This window comes from Nelumbo lutea, chromosome 3 (assembly GCF_056320005.1).
Source record: "Nelumbo lutea isolate HS-2025 chromosome 3, American lotus-T2T, whole genome shotgun sequence".
NCBI classification, from domain to species: Eukaryota; Viridiplantae; Streptophyta; class Magnoliopsida; order Proteales; family Nelumbonaceae; genus Nelumbo; species Nelumbo lutea.
In genome coordinates this window covers 92,271,847-92,296,633 of record NC_142686.1, presented here as the reverse complement: position 1 = coordinate 92,296,633, position 24,787 = coordinate 92,271,847, and the positions used below count along the sequence as shown (strand labels likewise).

At 41.7% G+C, this 24,787-nt stretch overlaps 1 protein-coding gene across 6 annotated transcripts in view; it reads right to left on the bottom strand.

Annotated features, from left to right (window-relative positions):
- Positions 1-9,186: 9,186 nt before the first annotated feature.
- Positions 9,187-24,787, bottom strand: part of LOC148866868 (double-stranded RNA-binding protein 4-like) — a 39,117-nt gene continuing 23,516 nt past the window's right edge. Inside the window, exons 5-7 of one of the 6 annotated variants that reach the window (XM_088976801.1) lie at positions 10,640-10,659; positions 9,825-9,900; positions 9,187-9,637 (exon numbers count right to left, since the gene is read on the bottom strand). In XM_088976801.1, the coding sequence (XP_088832927.1) occupies positions 9,893-9,900; positions 10,640-10,659 (28 nt within the window). In that variant the 3' untranslated portion in view covers positions 9,187-9,637; positions 9,825-9,892. Of the gene's footprint in view, positions 9,638-9,824; positions 9,901-9,970; positions 10,660-18,947; positions 19,100-24,787 lie in introns of all 6 variants that reach the window. The other 5 variants (XM_088976800.1, XM_088976799.1, XM_088976802.1 and 2 more) reach the window with 5 other exon arrangements.

Genomic DNA, 24,787 nt, shown 5'->3' with positions numbered 1-24,787 from the left:
CTCACTAGCCCATGGCCCTTCACACAGTGGGAAATCAACATCATTGGACCATTCCCTCTAGCGACAGGACAGAGGAGATTTCTGGTAGTAGTAGTGGATTACTTCACAAAGTGGAACAATCACAGTACAAAATATACAAAACTCTTCTGGAGAAGTATAGTGTGCCGCTTCGGACTACCTCGATTACTTATTCTGACAACGGCAAGCAGTTCGTAGATATCAAGTTTCAAAACTGGTGTGCCAAGATGGGGATACAACAGAATTTCACTTTGGCAGCACACCCTTAAGCAAATGGGCAAGCAGAAGTCACGAACAGAGCTATACTCCATGGACTAAAAGCCTGCTTAGCCCGAGCTAAAGGACTATGGATGGACGAGCTGCCCGCGTACTATGGGCCTATCTAACTACTGTTAAGACCGCCACGAGTGAAACCCCTTTTAACCTTACGGCACGGAAGCAGTGATTCTAGCCGAAATCGAAGTACCTACATTATGCCTAGAGGTGTACGACAAAGAAGAAAACAATGACGAGCTCTGTACCAACCTCGACCTGGTAGAAGAAGTACGGGACCTCGCGTATATTCGGACTGCAACTTACTAACAAAGGGTAGCTCGGTACTATAATGCCCGGATAAAAAAGAGGCACTTCCGTGTTGGTGACCTATTCCTTTGAAAAGTTATGGTGCCTAAGCCCGGTGTTGGTAAGCTCAGACCGAACTGGGAGGGCCCCTACCAAGTAAAACGGGTACTCGGGGAAGGTACGTATGAGCTCGAAATGTTAGAACGAAAACATGTACCTCGAGCTTGGAACATCAGCAGTCTAAGACGATACTACCTGTAATCATCAACCTAGGGGAGCGGACTGAGAGTCACTCCCTGAAAATCCAAGAGTGGATTTCGAGTCGCTCTCAAAGCCTAAGGGCCACTACTGCATAAGCCCCAATCGCCTCTTCGACATGGGCAAAGTCTAGGAGTGGACTACAAGTTGCTCCCAAAGCCTAAGAGCTACTACACGAGACCTAGCCGCTTCGTCAACATGGGCAAAAGCCAATGAGAGTGGACTACAAGTCGCTCCCAGAGCCTAAGGGCTAAAATAGCGAACTGACGGAGACCTCGACACCACATGAGACCTGTTGCCTCACTGGCATAAACTATTAATACCTAAGATAAAGATAGCTTAGATATAAACCCTACGATGTCTATATCACCTTGGCAACAATCGCAGTTCGGGTTCGTCAAGGAACCAACATTTAAACAAGTAGCCTGTATGCGAACAGCTCGGGGTGACAAACACTTGGAAAAATTGCACCTTGGTTACCCTTATTCGTTACCAAGCTCGGTAACTCAATAGTTCGGGGTAACCCACGCAATTTGGAGCAACACAATTTATACTTCGGTTATCCTTACTCGTTGCCAGCTCGGTAGCTCGACAGTTCGGGTGACCTATACATATGTTGTCTAGATTGAAAGTTATCCATAAACATCTTTTGCACAAAAACAGTATATTTCATTAATGAAAAAGTTCAAGTGCAAGAATTTTGCTATGACTCGAGCTCAATGGCTTCAGGGTCAATACAAGAAAGGAAAGCTCGAAGATCAAGGTTAATAGTCAGATGGATCGGTTTCCATATGGTCTTCCGCGTTCTCTTGGTCCAAGGGGCATTCCTAGACTTCGTTGTCACTCCCTTCCTCTGACGAGCTAGGCTCTGCATCCTGGGGAGTAAGTTTCGACGCGGAGATGGCTTTGAAGTCGAGGTCGGGGAACTTCTTTTGCATCGAGTACTTGCACAGTTTGAAGCTAGAACGGTAGGAGCCCGAACCGTACTCAACCTGATGATCGTGAAACTCCGATGATCATTTGAAGTCCTCGACGGCTTGGCTTCGTACCTCTTCAATGGCAGTCTCGAAGGCCCGAGTTTGCTCCCGAGCTGCTGCTTGGAGATCTTCAATTTCCCGTTCGAGCCTCGCCCTCTCCTCGACCAGCGCCGATTTCTCCTCGGTTAGCTCAGAAATCTGTCCCTCCTGAGCCAGAATCAGCCGCTTCTGGCCCTCGGCTCCTTTCTTGGCCTAAAGCACCTAGCCCCGAGCTATATCAAGTTCATGATGCAGCCTTTGTGCCTCCTTTTTGGCCTCCTGAAACTACCTCAAGCGAAATCTGAGACTGGCACATCAAAGCATGAATGACGGAGTTCACCTGCCAAGAAAAAACCGAGGTAAGCACGTTTTGAAAAATCACAAAGAAACAAAACTAAAGTAAAAGCACCTACCACCATACAGTGACTGGTAGCTCGGCCCCCGAGCAGAGCCGTAGACATATCAGCCCAATCTGCGACCTCCTCGGGGAAGAGGGCCTCCTCACTCTTGCAAATTGCGGACTAGTAAGTTTGGATGCTCCTCTTTGGAGGCTCATGTCAGGGTCTGGAAGTACCCACCAACTCGAGAGGTTGAGCAACTTCCAACTCGGGCATCGGGGTGCTCTCTGGCTCCTGTTGCTGATCACTTCCCTCAGCATCCAAATCTACCACAGGAGGGTGAGGGCGGACCTCCTTCTGGGGGAGTTCGACAGAGACTGACTTCGCAGTATGGACCTCGGGCAGGGCAGGGGTTGAACTGGCCTCCTTATGAGGCTTCTTTGCCTTTCTCTTCTTTCCCTTCTGCATGTTTCGAAAAAGATCCTCGACATCGACCTCCGGTATAGTAATTACAAAAATAAATTATAAAATATAAGGTTAGCCACGAACTAATCAGAACCTCAAAAAGGCAAAAAACCCAAGGCAACCTACTAGGACTTAAGCCGGCCTACACGAACTTATCTTTGGTAAGTTAGTCCGCACAGATGAAGCCGAGCTCCATCCAAGACTTAAGCATCTCCCTTGTCTTCAAGTCCAGTCTAACACCAGAATCTTGAATGGCCGCCCGCCAATGGATGGGTAAAGGCGACCCCTCGGGGTTATGGACCACGAAGTAATCCCATTTCCAGGCCGGGATCCTATTGGGTAGTTCGTGCAAAAGCTTATAGCCCGGGCAAGGAGACAGGTAGTAGGTCCTCCAATGCTCGGGAAGAGCACAAGAAGAGTTCTTATTAATTGACAAAATGGAAGCAAAAATCTTGAGGTTGAGGGGAAGACAGTACTCATAAAAAAGTGAAATCGTCCCTACTACGTTGCGGATGGATTTCTGGTGTAGCTGGTCTATGGTAATATTAAAGGACTTCAGGACCTCTACAATCAAGGGGTGCAAAGGAAGACGAAGACCAGCCACGAGCTGCTCTTCAAAAATCACGATCTCATTGTGGTCATGTTCCCAAGGAAGTTACCTAAAGGGAGACTGTAGGAGAGTTCTCTCGGAGGTTGTATCGGTGTACTAGGGCCGAGAGCTTGTCCAAGGTCATTGTTGAAGGACCAAAGTTGTCCGGCACCCGACCTTGATGAGAAGTGGATGCCAAACTACCCGAGACCTCTAGCGCCTCCCAGGGTGACTGCACCTCGAGCCACGAACTGCCCCTGAGCCCAAAGTAGCCTCGTCTCGGCTATCGACCTGGGCTGAGGTACCACTCTCGGCTTCATCTAAGAGACTATCAAAACTAAAGGAAAACATTGAACTGAACCAAACTAAAAAGAAAAGCGAAGGAAGACTCACTAAAGAAGGATGACCGAATTGGAAGAAATGGCAAACTAGAAAACTCGAGCTAAAGAAGCTAAGCGCGACCTCAAATCGAAGGCTAGTAAGCTTGTGGCGAAGAAAATGAGTCTCGGGTCCCCCTATTTATAGTCATTGCACCAAAGAAGCAACGGTCAAGATCAAAGCAATCCGACGACTCCTAAGAAAACCAGCTGCACGACCCTCGAGATCGAAAATAGTTCAACGTGTTTTTTGGCGTCCGCAGAATCTATGGATCGTGTGATTCCGTGCATAAACCGCACGCGATCTAACAGAGTAGCTTGGACTTCGAGCTAAAATCCACTTGTCACATCGTGAACTCCCCGCACCGGGTCAAGACCCCTAGCTTGGGGAGTGGGGGGCAATTGATGAAAGGGAGTTTGGCTCGACCTCATAATCTGGAGACACGTGGACGTGACTCGGCATAAATGAAAACTCGACATAATCAGCTCGACACGTGGACGCAACTCAACATAGGAGACATCTCAACATAAATTAGCTCACTACAAAGCGTCCTCGAGTACGCTGGTACCCCGAACAAAAGTTACTTCGGGCTAAGATCGTCCCAGTTCGCGACCAGGACAATAGTGCCCAGTCTACTTCAGGTCGAGTTCAGACAGATAAGCCACCTCAGGACAGGCCTACCTCGGTGCAAGAACACCTCAGTACTAAGGCACTTCGGCATTAGCTCGAGCTCAAGTAGCTCGCTAAATGGCAGCTCATCGCCAAGCAACCCAACACTTCACAAGCAGCTCGCTACCTAGTCTGGTCGACCTCCGCATGGCAACCTTGAGGAACACACCTCCGTACTCTACAACCCATGGGACCGTACTTTGTAACGACTACATTAGTTCATCCACTCCCCGATTCAGACGGGGATGGCCGACCTCACAGCGAGAGACATTACTCCCACCTAACACAGTAATGGGACATGACACAGCGAAAATTTAGGACCTACTCCACCAAACCCATTAGGACTCCAGTATATAAAGATCTCACCCCCTAGGGGCGAAGGTAATGCATAATCTTGCTCTCTAGTTCTCTAATTCTCTGACATCATATTCAAGCTCTCTACTAAAGTGCTAACTTAGCCATCGGAGTGCCCCCGTTGGGTAAGCCACCCCGGGATCTCTGACTCGTTTGTTTCAAGAACCTCATCTCTCGTCGTTATTGGCAACCAGATCGTATCCAGTAGAGAACAGCTGGATTACACCACATCACTTGCTACCACACTTTGTTTCTTGCTTTTCCAGGTCACTAGGTTTCCTCCCACAAATGTGCAAGACCCACTCGTGGACTTTTTATCATTCACAGCACCTGCCCAATCAACATCTGTAAAGACTTCCATCTTTAGGTGATTATGTTTACTGAATAGTAGACTTGTTCTGGGATACTTTTTCAAGTATCTAAGAATTCTCTCTGCTGCCTCCATGTGTGGTTTCTTAGGAGAGCATGAATTGGCTTAGAATCCCAAATGAAGAGACAATGTTTGGATGGGTCATGGACAAATAAATCAGCTTTTCCACTGACATTTGGAACTGTTTCACATCTTTTAGAGGTTCACCATCACAGTCACCCAACTTGTGGTCAACATCCATGGGAATATTTACTAGCCTTGCACCTAATTTGCCTGTGTCTTGTAATAGATCAATGGTGTATTTTTCTTTGAGAAATGAAGATACCATTTTTCTGAGCAGGTGACTTTAATTCCAAGGAAATACTTCAGGGGGCCTAAATCTTTCACTTCAAATTTAGATACAAGGAATTGTTTCAATTTTTGTATTTCTGAATTCAAACTTCCTGTAATGATGATATCATCCACATACACTATCAATACAGCAATCTGTTCCTAACATATCTTCACAAAGAGTGTATGATCAGACTGGCATTGTTTGAAGCTCATCTGCTGAACTGCCATGTGAAACCTACTGAACCAAGCTCTAGGAGATTACTTTAAACCATAAAGAGACTTTCTCAGCTTGCACACCTTATTTTCACTTCCCTTGGCATAAAATCCAGGGGGTTGAACCATGTATACTTCATCCTCTAAGTCACCATTCAAAAAAACATTCTTTATGTCCAGTTTATGCATTTCCCAGTCAAGATTAGCATCTAATGACAGGAAAACCCTAATTGAGTTCATCTTAGCTACTAGAGCAAAAGTCTCATCATAGTCAACCCCGTATACTTGAGTGTACCCTTTAACTACTAATCTTGCTTTGTACCTTTCAATTGTTCCGTCTGTCTTATGTTTAACTGTAAACACCCACTTACACCCGCGAGGCATTTCCCCTTTGGAAGATCCACCAATTCCCAAGTATGATTTTTATTAAGAGCATTAATCTCTTCCTTTATGGCATCTATCCATTCGGGGCATTTTAAGACTTCTGCAACATTTTTGGGAACAATAATGCAATTGATTGCAGATAGAAATGCTCGATATGAGGGGGAAATGTGATCATAGGAGACAAACTAGGTAATGGGGTGTTTGGTAGTGCATGACCTGACTCTATTTCTTTGAGCAATAGGAATGTCAAGGTCATCCATAGTAGTAGGGGTATCAATAGGTGCAACGGGGATTAGACTTACCTCCTAGGAGTCTAACGGTGTCGATTGCTCAATGTTTGGCTACTCCACATCTCTATCACATTGCTGATCTCTATGACGTATACGTTGGAAGACACGAAAGGGAGCAAGGTCCAGAATAGAAGAAGAGAGACTTGGCAGACCTTAACCTGCTTCTCCTCTTCCACACTAGGTCGTCAAAAACATGAGCCAGAAAAAAATATTACACTATAGTTTAAAAAGCTTGTGATACTATTAATTGAAAGCAAATTTATAGGAAGTTGAGGGACATGCAATACACAATTTAGGAGAATAAGCAATTTGCAAGCCTCACTTTATCCCTTCCTGACAAAAGGCTATAAGTCTGAAACAAGTTCGGCTTACTGGTCATGTGGTTAGAGTCCCCTAAGTCAATGTTCCAAGGAGAACCAGTGAAAGTGACATGGAATGCAGAAGTTGTATTACCTGATGTAGATGCAAATGAAGTAGAATGAATACCAGTGACTGAGCTATCCATCTGTCGCAAAGCCCTACCATAAGACTCAAAGTGGTATCTGAAGGAATTCATTATATCTTCCTTGGGGTCAAAATTATTAAAGTGGTCCCGAATAGTACCAGCAACCTGAGTATCTTGGGTTGCCACATGTGTTGCATTATGTGCTGTGTTCATCTTCTTCTGCCTTTTCCCTTTACCTTGTTCTTGGTTCTTCACCACCCACTTGGGTTTCCCGTGAATGTCCCAACATGTGTCACGTGTATGCCATGAGCGCCGACAGTGGGTACAAAATAATTTGTCTTTATCATCAGCCTTCTTGGTGTCACTTTTCTACCCCATGTTATTACTCATTGCAGCCAAAGCAACTTGTTACCCCCCCCTCGGCTGTAACCATCACACTTCGCCTACATTTTTCTGATTGAACAAGGGAGTATACATCGTGAACCGACAGCAACTCTTTGCTTCCTAGGATCCGAACTCTCAAGGGTTCATAGGCAAGGCTCAGTCTCAACAAGAAGGCAAACATACACTGTTGAGAAACCAGCTTCCTATAGGCCTTAGCATCGTCATCATGTTTCCACTCTATAGCCTAATAATGATTAAATTCTTTCCATATGAAAGTAAGAGCTAAATAATAGGAAGACAAACTACGATTTTCCCGTTTACAGGTTGAGAGCTTGCAACTAGTAAACCTTGGCATAATGCCTTTGCTTAGAATATGTAGTTTTGGCATGTTCCCAAATCTCATTAGCAGTGTCTGCCCACATAAAGTTCTTCACATCAGGTTTCATGGTTGCAAGGAGCCAATACATCACTATACTATTTTCTTGATCCCACCTATCATGTTCAACTATCTCACTCTTGAGTTCTTTCACCCTTCCATTTATGTAACCAGCTTTTCCCTTTGCCGTTACATAAAGTTTTACACTTTTAACCCACTCTAGGTAGTTTAGGCCATTTAAAGGGTAATGGGCATGGGAAACATCATGTTTTCACCTCCCATACCAGTTGTGATGCGGGTCGATGCAACCCTCGATGAAGTTGAATCATAATTTGCCATAAAATACTGTTGAAATCAGTCCAAATCCCACACAACTACACAACAACCACAAACAGAATACCAACCCTCAAGAAATTTACTTCTACGATGTAGGAAAGAAAACAAAAAACTGCTGAAATAAACTCTCTGATGGTTTAGTCATTAAACCAGTCTAATAATCAGTCCAACACCAACCAAGGTAGACGTTGGAAAAACATACTATCAGTCCGACTACAACCTATACAATCTAACAATCTAGGATGTAGGAAAGAAAACAAAAAACTGCTGAAATAAACTCTGTGATGGTTTAGTCATTAAACCAGTCTAATAATCAGTCAAACACCAACCAAGGTAGACGTTGGAAAAACATACTATTAGTCCGACTACAACCTATACAATCTAACAATCTAGCATCCAAACGAATATATAGAACCAAGGAATAAAGCCTTCACACCCTTGGCCAAAAACAAAAAAAGCAAGAACACATACCTTGTCCAGCACCTATACGAAGGTGCGAACCAGAAACTGACTTCACAACATCGAACACAGAAGAAAGGGAGTCTATTTACATCACCCTTCTTTGACTAGGGTTTCCTTGATATTACGACCAAGGAAGAACCCAAAAGAAGAGTCGCAAATAGTCTGCTAGGGTTTCTCTGTCTTCCACGTCCAAGAAATTAAAGAAGGAAAAAGGGGACGAAACAGGTTCAAATAGGAGAGACCAAAATTCTTTTATAGCCCAGAACCTTGCTCTGATACCATGTAAATCATTCATGGAGAGAGAGAGAGACGAGAGAAAGAAAAGAAGAGGAAGATATGATTGAGAGAAAAAGAAAAACCTATTATGGCTGCCGCTAGTTCATTATTTATATTAACTTAATATAAAAAAATAAAAATTACAAGTATGTCCCTAATGGCACTCCCTAGAAACAAACTAATAAGGAAGAAAGAAAATAACTAACTCACAGCATCTTAAGAGAACAACCTATTAACAGCAACTATAAAATAACTATTAAATAATCCTCACAACAGTACAAATAGATCATTGGGTTGAAGGATAAAAGAACAGAAAAACCAGGAATAACTAACATGATCTTTCAAAATAAAAGGTCCTACACATCGATGTTAAAAGGAATGTTGACTGAATTCTCAGAACTCAGGAGTAACATAACCTTGTATCTCCTTTTCTACCAAAAAAATAAAAAAAGAAAAATTGCAGAGATAATTGTTCCTTACCTGGGCACGTTAATTCCATACCCAAATGCTTCTATTCACTATCACCGTTCACCATTACCAAGTAAATAAATTAACAAACTAAAAATGTGAATGGTGATCCACTGAGCACGCTCTCATTGGGGGGTGTGTATTTATCTTAAGAGCGTGCTCATCAATTCATCATTAATATGTAGGGAATCTTACTACCTTCCTGAGCTTCATAACCAGGATATTATTCAAGTAATGTGTGCAGCATAAATGGACTACCTATGTGGAATCACCATAAACTAAACTTTCTCTACTAACAAGTTCAATTACAAATGACAGTACGTTGTCAAATGGCATAAGTCACCTAAACAGGGGTAATGAATGCCTGGACTGGAAATAACATAGATGGCAAATATCCGATGATCTACATCCAACAAAACACAATAGTACGTACAACCACCTCGATCCCAGTTTCACCATTTGGCAACTCTTGTCAAACCTTGCTAATTTTGCAAAACTTTCCTGCATGAGGCAGAACAAGACCACCTCTCACCACCCAGAAAAGGGCGAGAGGAGGAAAAAGGAGCATCTTTGATCTTTGTGAATATTGGCACTACTCATAGGGTTACAGAACATGATTGGACCTGATTCTGAGGAAGTCCCGCTATCTGTGAGCTGCATTTTTTTTTTTCAAATAGAAAATAATTAATGTATTGAATAAACCACAAAAGCAAAACATACATTGCTAAATACAAGGTTAGAAAGTAATATAACAAGAAAGCACTAAAAACCTATTGGGAGATGTGCGGCTTAACAACTACGGGGCATCGAAGTTAAAGACAATAAAGCACAAGGGCCTAACCGCCTAAGGCACTCTTATCAAGAAGTGGGCCTACACCAAGCTGAGGGAGCTGTGCGGCTGAAGTTGTTTTATACATCTATAAGAAAACTTTAAGGATCAAAGAGAATAAATAGTAAAGGCATGATATAAAAACAAAATACAATTACCCATAAGCGTGGGATGGACACCCAATGTAACCAACTGGCCTCTACCCACTAGCATTAACTGATCTTGGAATGCATTTGAATGATATGTTTACTGTAGAATATCTATAGAACATTGGGATAAGGCAGATATGGCATTTAAATAGAATGGAATGGCAAAACAGGATTCATGTAGCTGCCAACCCCATGTAGTTGGGATAAGGCTATGATGATGATTCTTAGCCCAGCCAAGCTCAGGAATTTGCAGACTAAGCTAGACCCAAGACTTCCAGGCCCATGCCTATGTAAAATCCCTCACCCTAGGTGCTAAGCCCGGCCAAAGATCACCCTTACTATGACCTCTCCAGCCTAGCTTTTAACAGTTCATTCTCCTAACCTGGGTTCCTAATACAGCAGCCATTCAAATTGTGTTTAGATGCTCCAAGGGAAGAGGGAGATCAGCTCCATATATGGTATGCCTGAACGTTGAACATCTGGCCTTGATGCATTCCAACTTATGACCACATCATTAATCCAAAAGGTGGGAGATCAACTCCATAAATGTTTCTCAGATTACTACTTTATGAGCTTGACTGCACTTTAGGCAGTTGAGTTTCTTATATTTGTCAATCAGACATTTTATAGAGGGTAATATGGAGGCAAATGGAGGAGGCTATCAAGAAATAAGGATACTGGAATCATTAAATAGGGAGCTGCATAAAACCATCAAAATTATTAGCATAGTAGACTTCACAGGACCTTCACTGGGAAGAGTGGAAAACACTGTAGATGACATAGATAATTAAAGCAGAAGAAACAATAGAAATATGAGACTTGAGGTGCAAAGCGAGGAAAACTGCTTAACTATCTACAGAATGAAAGAGAAGTAGAGAACATAAGAGAAATGCTAAAATGCAATCTGAACTGGATATTTTAACTTGGCTGATTAGAGAGAACTGTACTAGCAACCCAACCATGCTATCCAAAAAAATATATATTAACAGAATGTCAGAATTAGGCATCAGATTGAACATAACAACAGAAACAATTCTTATTGTAATCAATTATCAATACAATTAAAAATGAGCAGCATAAGATAACAATGGATTTATAATGTAGGCATATTGTGACAATCCCATCACTGGGTGTCTTGCTCTGATACCACTTACCATGACCCAACCACGTCTTTGGCCAACTCATGCAGTTCCAACCCCCTATTTGCTTATATTTTATAAAATATTTCTTACCATGACCCAACCATGTCTGTGACAATCCCTGCAGTTATATCTTATTCATTCATCTTAATAAAATATATTTTCTTAGAAGGCAATTAAAATTATAAAACCATTATTTTTGTGTGAAAATTAAGAATTTAAGACCCTAACGTGGACTTGTTTCGGCTTGCCTCGAGAGGTGTGGTCTGCGTCCGGGGGCGGAGCCCCCAGCCCAGCCGCTATGTTCGAAAAAAGCAAAAAAGTGTAAAAAGGTGCATGTCCGGGCTAAGATGCAAGGTGCACCAGGCATGCACCTTTTGAAAGTACTGCACCTAGGACCTGGGCGAGGTGCCAACCCTGAAATGTGCCTCGCTTGTGTGCCTAGGCGTGCCTCAGGTGCGCCTTTTAAATCACTGGCCTCTGTTCACTATGTTGAACAGGCTTGAGCTCTATGTCTCCAGGATGGCTTATGCTTTCTTGCACTTTTATTTGAGACTCTAGTAGAGTGGAGTATGGTTGCATGCATTGAAAGGTTACCTAGGTAATGCAGGAGCTGAAGAATCAAATTTGGAATTTTCTTAAAATTTCTGTAATTTTGTATATTTGGATAATATGGGTATTTTCGTCATTTTGACCAGCCCAATGTGGACTTGGGCTATAGCATCTTGTTCCTATATCTTAGTAGTGCTTGTCTTTCAATTTTCAGTTTATTTGCATTAGTAGATAGAAAGTTATTGTGCTTCTTTTTTTTTTTTTTGATCAGTAACAAATTCATTAATTCAAAATATGAATAATTATAAAGAGGAAGACAAACTTTCTTATCTTCCAAATACAATTTGAGCCCCCAAGAAAAGAAAAAGAAAAAGGATAAACAATAAATTTACATCAGAGCCCAAAACATTGTATCCCTCTCCACCCCTTGTTTAGCTAATCCATCAACAAAAGAATTAGCTAATCTTTTCACCCAACTAATCTTAACTTCCATCTCTCGCACCATCCATTTAAATTCCCTCCTCACATTGCTATAATTCCATAAGCCACTGTTATCTTTTTTCAGCCACCCTACCACCACCTCTAAGTCCCCTTCAATCATGAGTTTTCTAATATTCATCTCCCTAGCTTTCTGGACTCCTTCCATAACTGCATGGATCTCAGCTCTAAGGGAGTCACCCACACCAATTGGGCCTGAGAACAAAGCAGAAACAACTCCATTCTCATCCCTAAAGACACCCCCAATCCTTGAGTGTCTAGGGTTCCCCCTACTACTCCCATCAAAGTTTAGTTTTAAGAAACACCATTGTACAACCCTAATATGGATTTGAGCCCTCAGTTCTTCAGCACCTATCTCAACTTCTGAGAAAATCCTGGAGTTTCTTTCTTCCCATAATGACTAGCATACTACAGCGCTCAAACCTCTCCACATAGTCCTTCCCCTTTTCTTACGCCACCTAAGAAAAGATGGGGAGAAGAAACTTTGCAAGTTTGGTGCAAGGTTCCAACTACACCCAAAGAGGGTGAAAGCCCACTCCCAAATTGACTTTGCGAATTGGCAAGACACCAATAGGTGAAAACCAATCTCCCCATCAGCTTGGGAAAGAACACACCAGTAGGTGACAAACAAGTATTGGGTCTCTTCTTTTGGAGTAGATCACCATTGTTGAATCTTTCTAGATATGCTTCCCAGCAAAAATTACCAACCCTAGGAGGAATTGGTCTGCACCAAATCTCATTAACAAGGAAAGAGAGGGCTATGGGACTAGTGGACTGGCATAAGACTTTGAAGAAAAAAGCACAAGAGAATGAACCAGTGGGTGTGGGGGTCCAGATTCTAGAGTCCACCTTAGTAGGGTCTAAGAAAATATTATCAAGAAGTTCAAGGGGGCTCGAAATACTATCGAGGTCAAAGTCCCTCATAACCCTTCTTAGGCCCAAGTTCCACCCAAACTCAGAATTGGAAGAGGAAGGGGTAATGAAAAAAGAAACTGGCTCATTTTTAAAATCAGATAGGGCATACAAAGAAAGAAACTAGTCCTTCAGGGGGCATTCCCTACCCACGTTTGTTCTCAGAATTTTATGGAGTTACCTAAATTCAAATCATACCTGATAAGAGGGGAGAAGACTGGCAACAAATCATGAATGGCTTTCCAAGGTGAAGCGCTTGTAGTCCTGGCTTGGATTCCAACATCCCATCCATTTTGCTCCAACCCATGTATACTTGCCACTATTCTAGCCCACACTTTCTCCTGCTCCAATGGGAACCTCCACAACCATTTCCCCAGATGGGCCATATTCCTTTTCCTAATATTCCTAATCCCCAAACCACCACAGTTTTTACTCCTGGTCACCACCTCCCAGCTCACCCTATGTTCCCTTTTCTCCTCTCCCAGCTCCCAAAGGAAGCCTCTCATCATCTTCTCCAATCTACTAGAAACCTTTACTGGTATTTTGAACACTAATAAGAAATAAATTGGTAAGTTTGCTAGAGTGGCCTTAATCAATGTAATCCTCTTGCCAAGAGAAAGGTAATTCTTTTTCCAAGAGACAAGTCTTTTCAAATCTTTCCACCATCAGATTCCAGAAACTCTCTCTTGGGGTCATCACCTAATGACAACCCTAGATAATTCAATGGCCAACCTGAGACTTCACACCCAAGCACTTTTGCACTCTCCCTAATCTCTCTATCCTCCAAATTCACACCCACTACACAACTTTTCCCAAAGTTCACCCTCAAATTTGAAATTTGTTCAAAGAGTTGTAACACCAATTTCATGTTTCTGATGAACCTCACATTACCTCATTCACAGAATAGAATCGTATCATCAGCGAACTGTAAGTGGGTGAGGGGGGTTTCCTCTCTTCTAACTATCCAGCCTCTAATTAGGCCCCTGGAGTCTGCTCTATGAATCAATTTTTCCAGAACATCAGCAATTAGTGTGAACAAGAAGGGAGATAGGGGGTTTCCTTGTCTTATACCCCTACTGGCAGGAAAGAAAGAAATCTACCAATGTCCCATTCACTAGCACCGAGTAATGACAATTCCAAACACACCCCATAATCCATTTGCACCATCTAGCCCCAAACCCAAACTTGGTCATAACTTTCCTAAAAAATTCTTACTCCACCAAGTCATAAGCCTTTTCCATGTCCAACTTACAAACCACTCCCTTCTTTCTATCCTTCCTGAAATTCTCCACACTCCCATTAGCAATTAAGATTTGATCATTAATCTGTCTTCCACTTACAAAAGCTCATTGATTATGTGCAATGATGTCTGGCAGTACTTCCTTCAATCTCAAAAGACAACACCTTTGTAATAATCTTGTACAAGCTATTTACCAAACTAATTGGCCTAAAGTCCTTTGGATGGGACACATCTTTCTTTTTTGGAACCAAAGCTAAAAAAGTTGAATCCACACCTGGGTTAATAACTCCTCTCCTATGGAACTCCTCAAACACCAACAAAATGTCATCTTTCAGAATGTCCCAACAGTCTTGATAGAAAGCCATTGTGAAACCGTCCAGCCCTGGAGCTTTTGTTCTATCCATAGAAAACACAACCTCCTTAATCTCTTCCAAATCAAGCATTCTTTCCATCCTTCTCCTGCTATTCCCCCCTACGTCAGGCCAATCCAATCCTTTAACCTACACCCCTCTATTTACAGGCCTTCTTAGAATGGATTTGAAGTATTCTACAAAAGCCCAAGCAATCTCCTCTTGTTGTGTTAACTCAACTCCATCCACTTCCAATTTATAAATAAAATTCCTCTTTCTCCTTTCATTTACCAAAGAGTGAAAAAACCTGATATTTCTATCTCCCTCTTGCAACCATTTACATCTATATTTTTGCCTCCAGCTTATTTCCTCTTTATGTAGGCAATCCTCTAGCTGTTTTCACAGACCTTTTCTTTGTTCCTTGACTGCCTCTCCCAAATCCTCCCTTCTTTAGAGTCAAGACTCTCAAGTTGGTCCATTAGAACTCTCTTTCTTTCTTGTAACCTTCCAAACTCCAATTGATTCCACTCCTTGATCTTTACTTTAAAAAATTGTAGTTTCTTATGAAACCTCATCCCCTCCCATAACACCATTGGATTACACTTGTTCCACCACTCCCTTACTCTTTTGGTAAACCCGTGATGGAGTAACAACATATTTTCAAATCTAAAAGGGGCAGGCCCTCCACACCTTCTTTCCTCCTTGCATATCACTATGGGCCAATGATTAGAGGTCACTCTAGGAAGAGCCCTAAATGCTAAGTTCCCCCAATGTTCTTCCCAATCCAAAGAAAACAAGAACATATCCAGCTTGGAGCATATGGGACTAGATTGGAAATTTGACCAAATAAATGTCTTGTGGGCTAGAGGTATCTCTTTGAGTTCAAAGGCATCCACAAACTTGTTAAACTTCCTCATGCTAGTTGTCACCCTCTGATTAGTATTATTGGTTTCCTCCGTGAATTTGATCACATTGAAGTCCCCACCCACACACCAAGGCCCATTCCAAAGCCCTTTGACATCAGGCAGTTCCTCCCACAATTCCTTTCTCTCTGTAATCATTGGGTCCATAAACATTTGCGAGCACCCACACATATCAATCCTCTTGTTGCTTAAACTTCATGGAGACCGAGTATTTTCCAATCAATTCCTCCAAGCCTTCAATCACATCCCTCTTCCACAGTGTCACTATCCCTCCTAAAGCACCCCAGGGAGCAACCACCCAACTAATCCCCCTAGCTTTCCAAACACTCCTTGCCCATTAATTATCAAACTCCATTATCTTGGACTCCTGTAATAGTATAACGTCTGGGTCAAGCCTCTTTATTACCTCTTTGATCATCGCCCTTTTTCTTGCACATCCTATTCCCCTCACATTCCAACTACGTATCTTCATGCTTACTTCTTCCTTAGATCCCTTCTTCACCTAACCACTACTTCCCCCCTTTCCTTCTGTCTCCTTTTACCCTGAACTTCTTGTCACCCTCCACATCTCTTTTTCAATCTCTCAATTTCACTCAATTTTATCTTCTTTATTTTGATGTCCTTCCTCTTCTGCAGGCCTCCTTTCAGCACATTCAAGTCTTCCATTCTACATCCCAACTTCCCCACAAATTCCGCTATCAAGTCCTCTTTATTAGAATCTTCTACCATTGTCCTCTCTACATGTTCCCCTCTGTTGGTTCGACTGTTATTAGTGTTTAAGTTAGTCTTATTTGTGTCTTATGTTCTTAGTTATTGGGCCCAAACCTATTTAATGTTTTAATTGTTTTATTTGTTTAGGTGTCCCATCACTAATCATGGGCATTCTAGTCTATTCATGTAATATTATTTTATAATCATCTATATAAACTTGTTTGGTCGGCTAAAGAGATTATGCCGCCTCTCTCAAACCTTCTTCTCTTCTTCTTCTCCCTCTTCTTCGACTGCTGTAATCCAGCAAACATGGTATCAGAGCAAGGTTCGTTTGTCTTATTACAGCCGCCACCTTTTGACCCTTCTTTTTTCTTTTCTTTCTTTTCCTTCTCTCTTATGTCTTGGTCGCTGTGAAGAAACCCTAGGGCTGACCATAGAGCACAATAAGGTCTGTATCTAGGGTTTCCCTTGGTTGTAGGGCCCAAGGGGAGTTTGTTCCAGAAATCAATGCCCTACTAGACACCTTACAGCAGGTAGTAGCCATTCGGCTGCTAAGAGAGATCTGTGTGGAACAGATCTAGGTGGGAGGGCTGACTTCGACAGTCCTAGTTTACATACTTTCCCATCAAAGCCATAACCTGGTGGAGGATCCATAAATACTTCTTCACGTAGATCACCATTTAGAAAAGCATTTTTTACATCCAACTGATGTAGCTCCCATAAGACCCGGGTTGTGTTGAGCTTCGTGATTGGAGCAAAGGTCTCTTTGTAGTCAATCCCTTCATTTTGAGTAAACCCCTTAGCCACAAGTCTGGCCTTGTATCTTTCAATGGACCCATCCTCCCTATGCTTTACAGTGAACACCCACTTGCATCCTAGAGTTCTCTTCCCTTATGGTAGATCCACTAATTCCCAAGTCATTGCTTTCATTAGGGCTTTCATTTCCTCATTCATAACCTCTTTCCATCTTGGATCAAACACTGCTTCTGAGTACCTAGTAGGAACATGCACTGAGGAGAGAGCGGACACAAAGGAATAATAACGAGGAGATAAACATGAGTAAGAGACAAATTCAGCGATGGGGTGTTAGATAGTACAAGAGCGGGTAGACTTACGAAGAGCAATAGGGAAATCCAAATCAGAAGTATGAGGGATAGGATTACCTGAAGTTGCTGAGGTAGATTGATCCGAGTCCGATTGATTGCTGCCATGAGTTGGAAGGGTCTTTTTTCCTTCTGTTGTAGGTGATTCTTATATCTTTCTGTTGCTTACTGGTGTCTCCAGCTACATCTGCACCATCAAGAGTGGTAACAGGAATAATGGGAGCCTCACTAGGTTCACCCGGGATGCTACAACTAGGAGGATCAGGAGGAGAGGATGAAAGGCCCGAGGCAGAGAGAGGCACAAAACAGGAGGGGGAAGGAGAATCCAAAGAAGAATCCTCTTCCATCCCACTAGTCTCCCCCTGAAGGGGATTCTGGGAAGAATGAAAATAGGAGTGAGACTCAAAAAATATCACATCTTTTGTGACATACTTCTACTTGATGATGGGATCATAACACTTGTAACCTTTCTAGGTAGGAGAGTACCCTATAAAGATTCCTTTCGTAGCCCTAGGATCCAACTTGGACTTCGTAGAGGAGATGGGCCGAATGGCCCATAGACTGTCACTTCATGTTATGTTATGTTTCTCTCTGTTATGGGCCTTATTCTGGGCCCATACTCTGTAGTGTTCTGTTTTTGTATTTTTCTGCCCACTCAAGGGCCTCTCTGTAATTTATCAAAGATTAACTTAAATAAAAGGTATTAGAGTGTTAGAGGGAGGTTGAGTTCGAACTCCTCATCCTCTAACTCTCCTTGCCGTAGTTCTCTCTCTCTCTCTTCTTCTCTAATCTTCTCTTGTTAGTTTTTCTGGTTTTCTAGCACAGTCCCATACTTCTAGGACTGTTTTTCAACTGACTTATTAGGATCCTTAACATGTATAAAGCACACACAACCAAAGACTCTAGGTGGAAGAGGAAAATCTGGAAGATTAGGGCAAAGGACAGAGAAAGGAGTTTTCATACCGAACACCTTGGATGGCATCCGATTTATCAGATATGATGCGGTAAGGTCAGCTTGAGACCAGTAGTGCTTGGGCACATTGTGCTGAAATAATAAAGCTCGAGCGGTCTCCAATAAATGTATTTTTGCACTCAGCAACCCCATTCTGTTGAGGGGTACTAGCACAAGACGACTGATGTATCATGCCAGCATCCTCCATGAACAAGTTCAAGGATCCTTCAAAATATTCCGCAACATTGTCTGAACCGAATTGCTTAATCTTCTTGTCAAATTGAGTCTCAATCATTTTACAAAATGCCATGGTTATCCGTGGCACTTCATCACGTCCTTTTAACAAGTAGATCCATGTGCATTGTGAATAATGATCAATAAAACTGACAAAGTAACGAAAGCCATCCATAGAAACAAGGGGTGAAGGGCCCAAACATCAGAATTGACCAAATCAAAATGAGCTTGAATTTCATTACTAGAAATTGGATAAAGGGTTCTACATTATTTTGACAACTGACACACTTCACAAACTAAAATTTGACTCGAAATACTCTTAAATAATTCAGGAAACAACCCTTGCAATGATGAAAAGGTAAATGACCTAACCTAACATGCCACAAGTGTAACCTAGCTATTGACTCCACATTACTCTGACTACTGGTTGCAAATGATTGTAAGGCCGAACTTATGTCTGCATCAAAATAGTAGAGACCTCCACATTCATGACCGCTCCCAATCGTTTTCTTCGTCAATCTGTCCTGAAAGACACAATGAGTAGGAAAGAAAGTTACACTACAGTCTAAATTCTTGGTAAGATTCGAAACAAATAAGAGATTAGAAGTAAGATTGGGAACGTGTAGAACAAATTTAAGAAAGAGGTTCTCGCTTAGGTCAACTCCCCCTTTCCCCGAGATGGAGAGGGAACCGTCAGCAACCCTCATCTTATCTTGGCCAAACATCAATTGGTAAGAAGAAAATAAAGAGGACATGTATGTCATGTGGTCAGTGGCACCAGAATCAATAATCCAAGAAGTAGAATCAATAGAACTAGTTGTACTATAAGCAGAGACAATACCTGATTTGGAAAGAGAGGTGGAAGCAAGAGAATTAGTCCTTAGACGGATTAAGGGGACCTCTACCTCATCAGCAGTGAAACCCAAGGATTCGGATGTGGGGAAATTAGCAGTCTGTCCCATGGGAGAAGATGCAACTGTAGATGTGTTCTTCGAGCTATCACCACTGTGACTAATAACATGATTCCCACTTGCTGTTTGATTCTTCTGGGGCTTCCTGTCTTTCCTTAAAGCAGTTGGTTTCAAATGAGGATAAAGAACCCAACAAGTCTCTTTTACATGCCTTTCACCACCACAATGAGGGCACTTAAGATGCCTCTGGTTTGAATGCTTGCTCCCCTTTTGGTTTGAAGAAATTAAGGCTGAATGTTCAACAGGCTGTTCGGCTAGCTGTATTTGAGTGTCAACTTGCATCTCTTTCCTCCTAACCTCTTCATTCCTTACTAGATAATAGACATGATGTAAATCTGACAATTCATCCCTTCCCAAAATTTGAGACCTTATGCTCTCAAACATTGGTTCTAAGCCAGCCAAGAACTTAAAGGCTCTACCCTCCTCAATTTGTTTATCATGCCTCTCCTTGTCTTTTGCATTCTCCCAATCAAGAATAAGATGGTGATCGAGTTCTTCCCATAATCCTTCTAGGGTTGCAAAATATGTTGCAATTGTCATGTCTCCTTGTCTCAATGCAGCAATGCCTTGGTTTAGCCTATAAATTCTGGCATTGTTCTTTCTCTGTCCATAAGTTTTGGAGACTTTCTCCCAAATCTTAGCAACAGTCGAAAAGTGTTGAACAGTCTTGGCCACTCTTGAAGTCATCGAAGCAAGTAGCTAAGACATAACAGTAGCTATGGGAATTACTACTCCTTTTGTCATTGGGGTACATCAACTTTTCATCCTCAAGTTCTTCAAAACTCGAGGACGAGTTTTTTTGAACCAGGGGAGAATAATGCAGGAGCTGAAGAATCAAATTTAGATTTTTCTTAAAATTTCTGTAATTTTGTATATTTGGATAGTACATAAAAAGTTATTGTGTTTCTTGATGCACAAGACAAAGAGTGGCACTTTTTGTAATTATGGTGAATAGTGTTCCGGGCCACACTCTATAAATAGATGTATTCTCTTCCTTTTGAGGAATGAATGAATGAATGAGTGAATGGAGATTTCTTAAGAGCTCTCTTGCTGTATGCAGTGATTCCTACAAACCCTAGAGTGATTCTAGGACCCCTTGGAGTGCTTCCTTTGGGATTTCTCTCTCGTTTCTCTTTCTCCACCCCTTCTCCCTCTCTCTCTCACATACTCTCTCTTACTCTCTCATTTCTGTCTTGTGTTAGTTTCTTCAAGCACTACTGCATCACTAGGTGAGGCCTTTCATACAATAGTATATTTGATGCTCTGTACTATATATCTAATTTCTTATTAATAGATTTATCTGGTTACCAAAAATATGGCATGCATATGGTAGACTGGCATCAAAAACTGTAAAGGTGGCAGCTTTGTTCATACAGAATAACCTTGTTTATGGTTCTCAATTATCAAAGCTGGAAAGAAACCCTTAAAGGATACAACAAGTTTAGGATCCAAGCAAGCCAGAAAAAGAGTGAGGGCAATAACATAATGCCTCAAAAGCATGGGAACCACCCAAAGATAGCTTTATAAAGCTAAACTTTGATGGAAACAGTTTTGGTAAACCAGGCCCCTGGGGGTTGGAGGGGTGTTTAGGGACAAAGATGGTAATATAATATCCTTAATTTCAGGTCCTGTTAGTCTAGGGGATTCTACAAGAGTTAAACTGCTTGCTGTACTATATAGAGTTCACAACACAAACGAGATTAGCTTAGAAAGGGAGGTTATTGAAGGGGACTCTCATTGAATGTATTGGGTTCAATTGTATTAGCCAAGTAAGGGGTTAACAGGGAGCAATTGTATTGGGTTCAATTGTAAATATTTGTATAGTGGAGAGTTAATCAACCTCTCCTTGGGATCCCCATTGTACATATTTTTCTTTTTCTATTCATGAAATGAAACCCTGTTAATTATCAAAAAAAAAAAAAATCTCCAGCCTCAAGTAGGCGTTCCTGTTCATAGAAATTCAGCAACAGAACAAGACCAAATAACCTGCGTACCTCAATTATTAATATGTTCTAAGTATTGATTATAATAGAATCAGCATTGGACTACCTTCTAAGATCTTACATCAGTACATGTATCATTATGTAATATAAGGCATAGAAACCTCCCAATGTTTTATATGTTTTCCATGGTTTACCTGTAATATTTCATATACAATGTCTAAAATTGCCCATTTTATGAGATAATAGGATATTTTGAGAAAAGATTGCAAGCAAATTGGCCCTATTATTAGTTGGGTTATCTGATCTGCCCTGATAAGACCCAATTATAACTGGCAGATCTTTAATCTTAGTACTTGGACAATAATAGGGCCAGTTTTAGATCTATTACTTACACACTCTATAGGATCTGGGTTGGAACTGGGTCTGTGTGTCTTCTTATCAGTTCAGGACTCAGTTTACCCTGACCTGACCTAGACGACCAGACCCAACCTATTGACGGCACAGGTTAGTTTGTGCTCCCAAGTCTTCTTCGTATGAAGCTGCTCCAGTAAAACCAGAATTCTTATACAACATATAGTTACAAACATATCTTACAACATGACAAGTTAACATGATATAAAGGCAATTTTTATGATGCCTGAAGGGTAATGATAACATTAAAATGCCATTGCCATGGCACATACATCCTGCAAGCCTAGGCAAAGAAGAATCTCTTCAATAACTTTCCCTAATAGCATTCCATGTGCTTCTGACAAAAACATAGGACCAAATACAAGGAACAACTTCATGGCCAAGGAAAAGGGAAGGATGCTGTAGAGGTGTGCCCGGGCAGAAACTGTATGGACAATATGGGAGAAAGGAACATGAGAATCTTTAAGGAGCAGGAAGGGAGTCAAGAAGTGGTATTTGAATGTATAATGGCCAGGGTGGTACATTGGGTCAAATCCATGAAACTGTTCTGTAACTACTGACATGATCTGTGGAGGAAGTGGGGAGAAGTGGTGGCAAGCTCATCAAGAAACTCGAGTCCTTAAAGAATGGACACTGCCTGAGAAGGATTGTATCAAACTAAATGTTCATGGAAGCGGTGTAGGCAATCACAGTCCATCAGGACTACAACAGGCAAAGGAAATGAATTTAAATAATCTGATTGTTGAATGAGACCCCAAGGTTGTAACTGGATGGATGGAACAGATAAAAAATTTAGTAAGAAATGTTTTTTTTTTTTTTGAGAAAATTTTTTAGTAAGAAATATAACTGTTAAGATCAATTGGGTGCCTAGATCTGCAAATGGGCTGGCTGATACTTTGGCTAGACAAGGGGTTACTAGAAACCAACTGCATTGGGCTTGCTTGTAATGCTTTCCTCTCTTTCAAAGTGGTAGGGTAGTAATCACGACCCTACCCAAGGGATGCTTGCAATTACTCCAACTTTTTGATCAATTGGGTGCCTAGATCTGCAAATGGGCCGGCTGATACTTTGGCTAGCAAGAGGTTACTGGTAGGGGTGTCATTGGACCCTGGTTTTGAGTTGGACCACATCCAAACCAAGATCAAGACAGTCCAATAAGACATTGAATTGGCCAAGTCCAAACTTAATAGTCCAAAATATTTATTGGATTGGATTGGACCTGGTCCATCTGTAATGGGTTTATATTGGACTGGGTCCAATTGACCCAATTTGAATAGATTGGACAGTCCAGACATTGAATTGGACTGGTCCAAAATGGTCCAAAGTATTCATCGTATTGGATTGGACCTGGTCCATTTGTAATGGACTCATATTGGAACATATTGGATTGGATCAGATACTGTCCAATTGACACACCTAGTTAGTAGAAGCCAACTGCATTGGGCTTGCTTTGTAATGTCTTTCTCTCTTTCAAAGTGGTCCAATTGACACACCTAGTTAGTAGTGGCTCTCTTCACCCAGTTGCATTTTATCTCAATGTCCTTAGCCAGCCATTTGAGTTTTTTTCCTTTTATTTCTAAAGTTCCACATTCCAATCTTGTCTTCCCTTAACCATCTCACCACCACCTCCGAGTCACCTTCAATTACCAGCCTCTTAATGTTCAAATCTCTTGCTCTTTGGATTCCTTCCAAGGCCACAAAAATCTCTGCCCTGAGAGAGTCACCTCCAATTGGCCCTGAGTAAATGGCTAAAACATTTTTTTTTATAAATGAACAATATCTTTTCAAAGATAGATCAAGATGATAAGTCAATACAGGCTGCCCAAGGAAAGACACGAGCAGTTACCTCTCCTAAACAACAAAACAGTATTAGCATTAGACTAAAAAGTAAAAAGTTACAGAGCTGTCCAAAATAATTGTTCCCTTGAGGCCCCTTGCTTAACCAACCCATCCAACTATGGTATTAGCTGTTCTGCCCACCCACTATGAAGTAACAGTCATGTTCCTTAAAAACCAATTAACTTTCCTCAGAATGTCCCGGTAGCACCAAATAATTGAACCTGGATTTATCAGCCATCCCACCACAACTTTGGAATCTCCTTCAATAAGCAGATTCTAACTCCTATCTGCAATCTGAATACCTTGTACAGCTGCTAGAAGCTCAGCTCTATTAGAATCTCATATACCCACGTGGCCTGAGAACAAGGCTAAAATGTTGCTATCTTTATCTCTCAGCACCCTCCTATCCTTGACGAACCTGGGTTGCCTTGGCTGCTACTGTCAAAATTCAACTTTATCCAACTTTAGGAAGGAGGCACTCACACAACTGGTATCATGTTCTTCCCAATACGGTTATTAACCACAACTATCCAGTTCCTCCAAATATCATTAAAAGAGAATGTGTGAAAAGAGTCCAAAATTTCAACCAGTGGATTGTCCAAGTCAAAATACAATCCTTTACGATCTGAATACTTCTCTCCTTCTCTTGGAATAGTCTCACATTTCTTTCTTCCCAAATTATCCACAATGCAGTAGCTCTGATGCATCTCCACATTGTTCTACCATTTTCTTGTGGGCCACACAAAGAAGGGTCAAAGAGCCGACCTACGGCTGTAATCAGATTCCACCTGCACACAAACAAGGCAAAGATCCAACCCCATATAGCATCAAAAACAGAATAGGTTAAAAGTAAGTGGGAGCAGTCCTCACCATTAGCCCTACAAAGTACACACCGGTTAGGAGACAAACACATGGAAGGCCTTTTCTTCCACAAGCAGTCCAAGGTATTGATCTTTCTATAGAACACCTCCCAGTAGAAAATAATGATTTTAGGAGCATGTCTAGACTAGATCTCCTTAGCTGGAAAACCCAACTGTCTCGGGGAAGA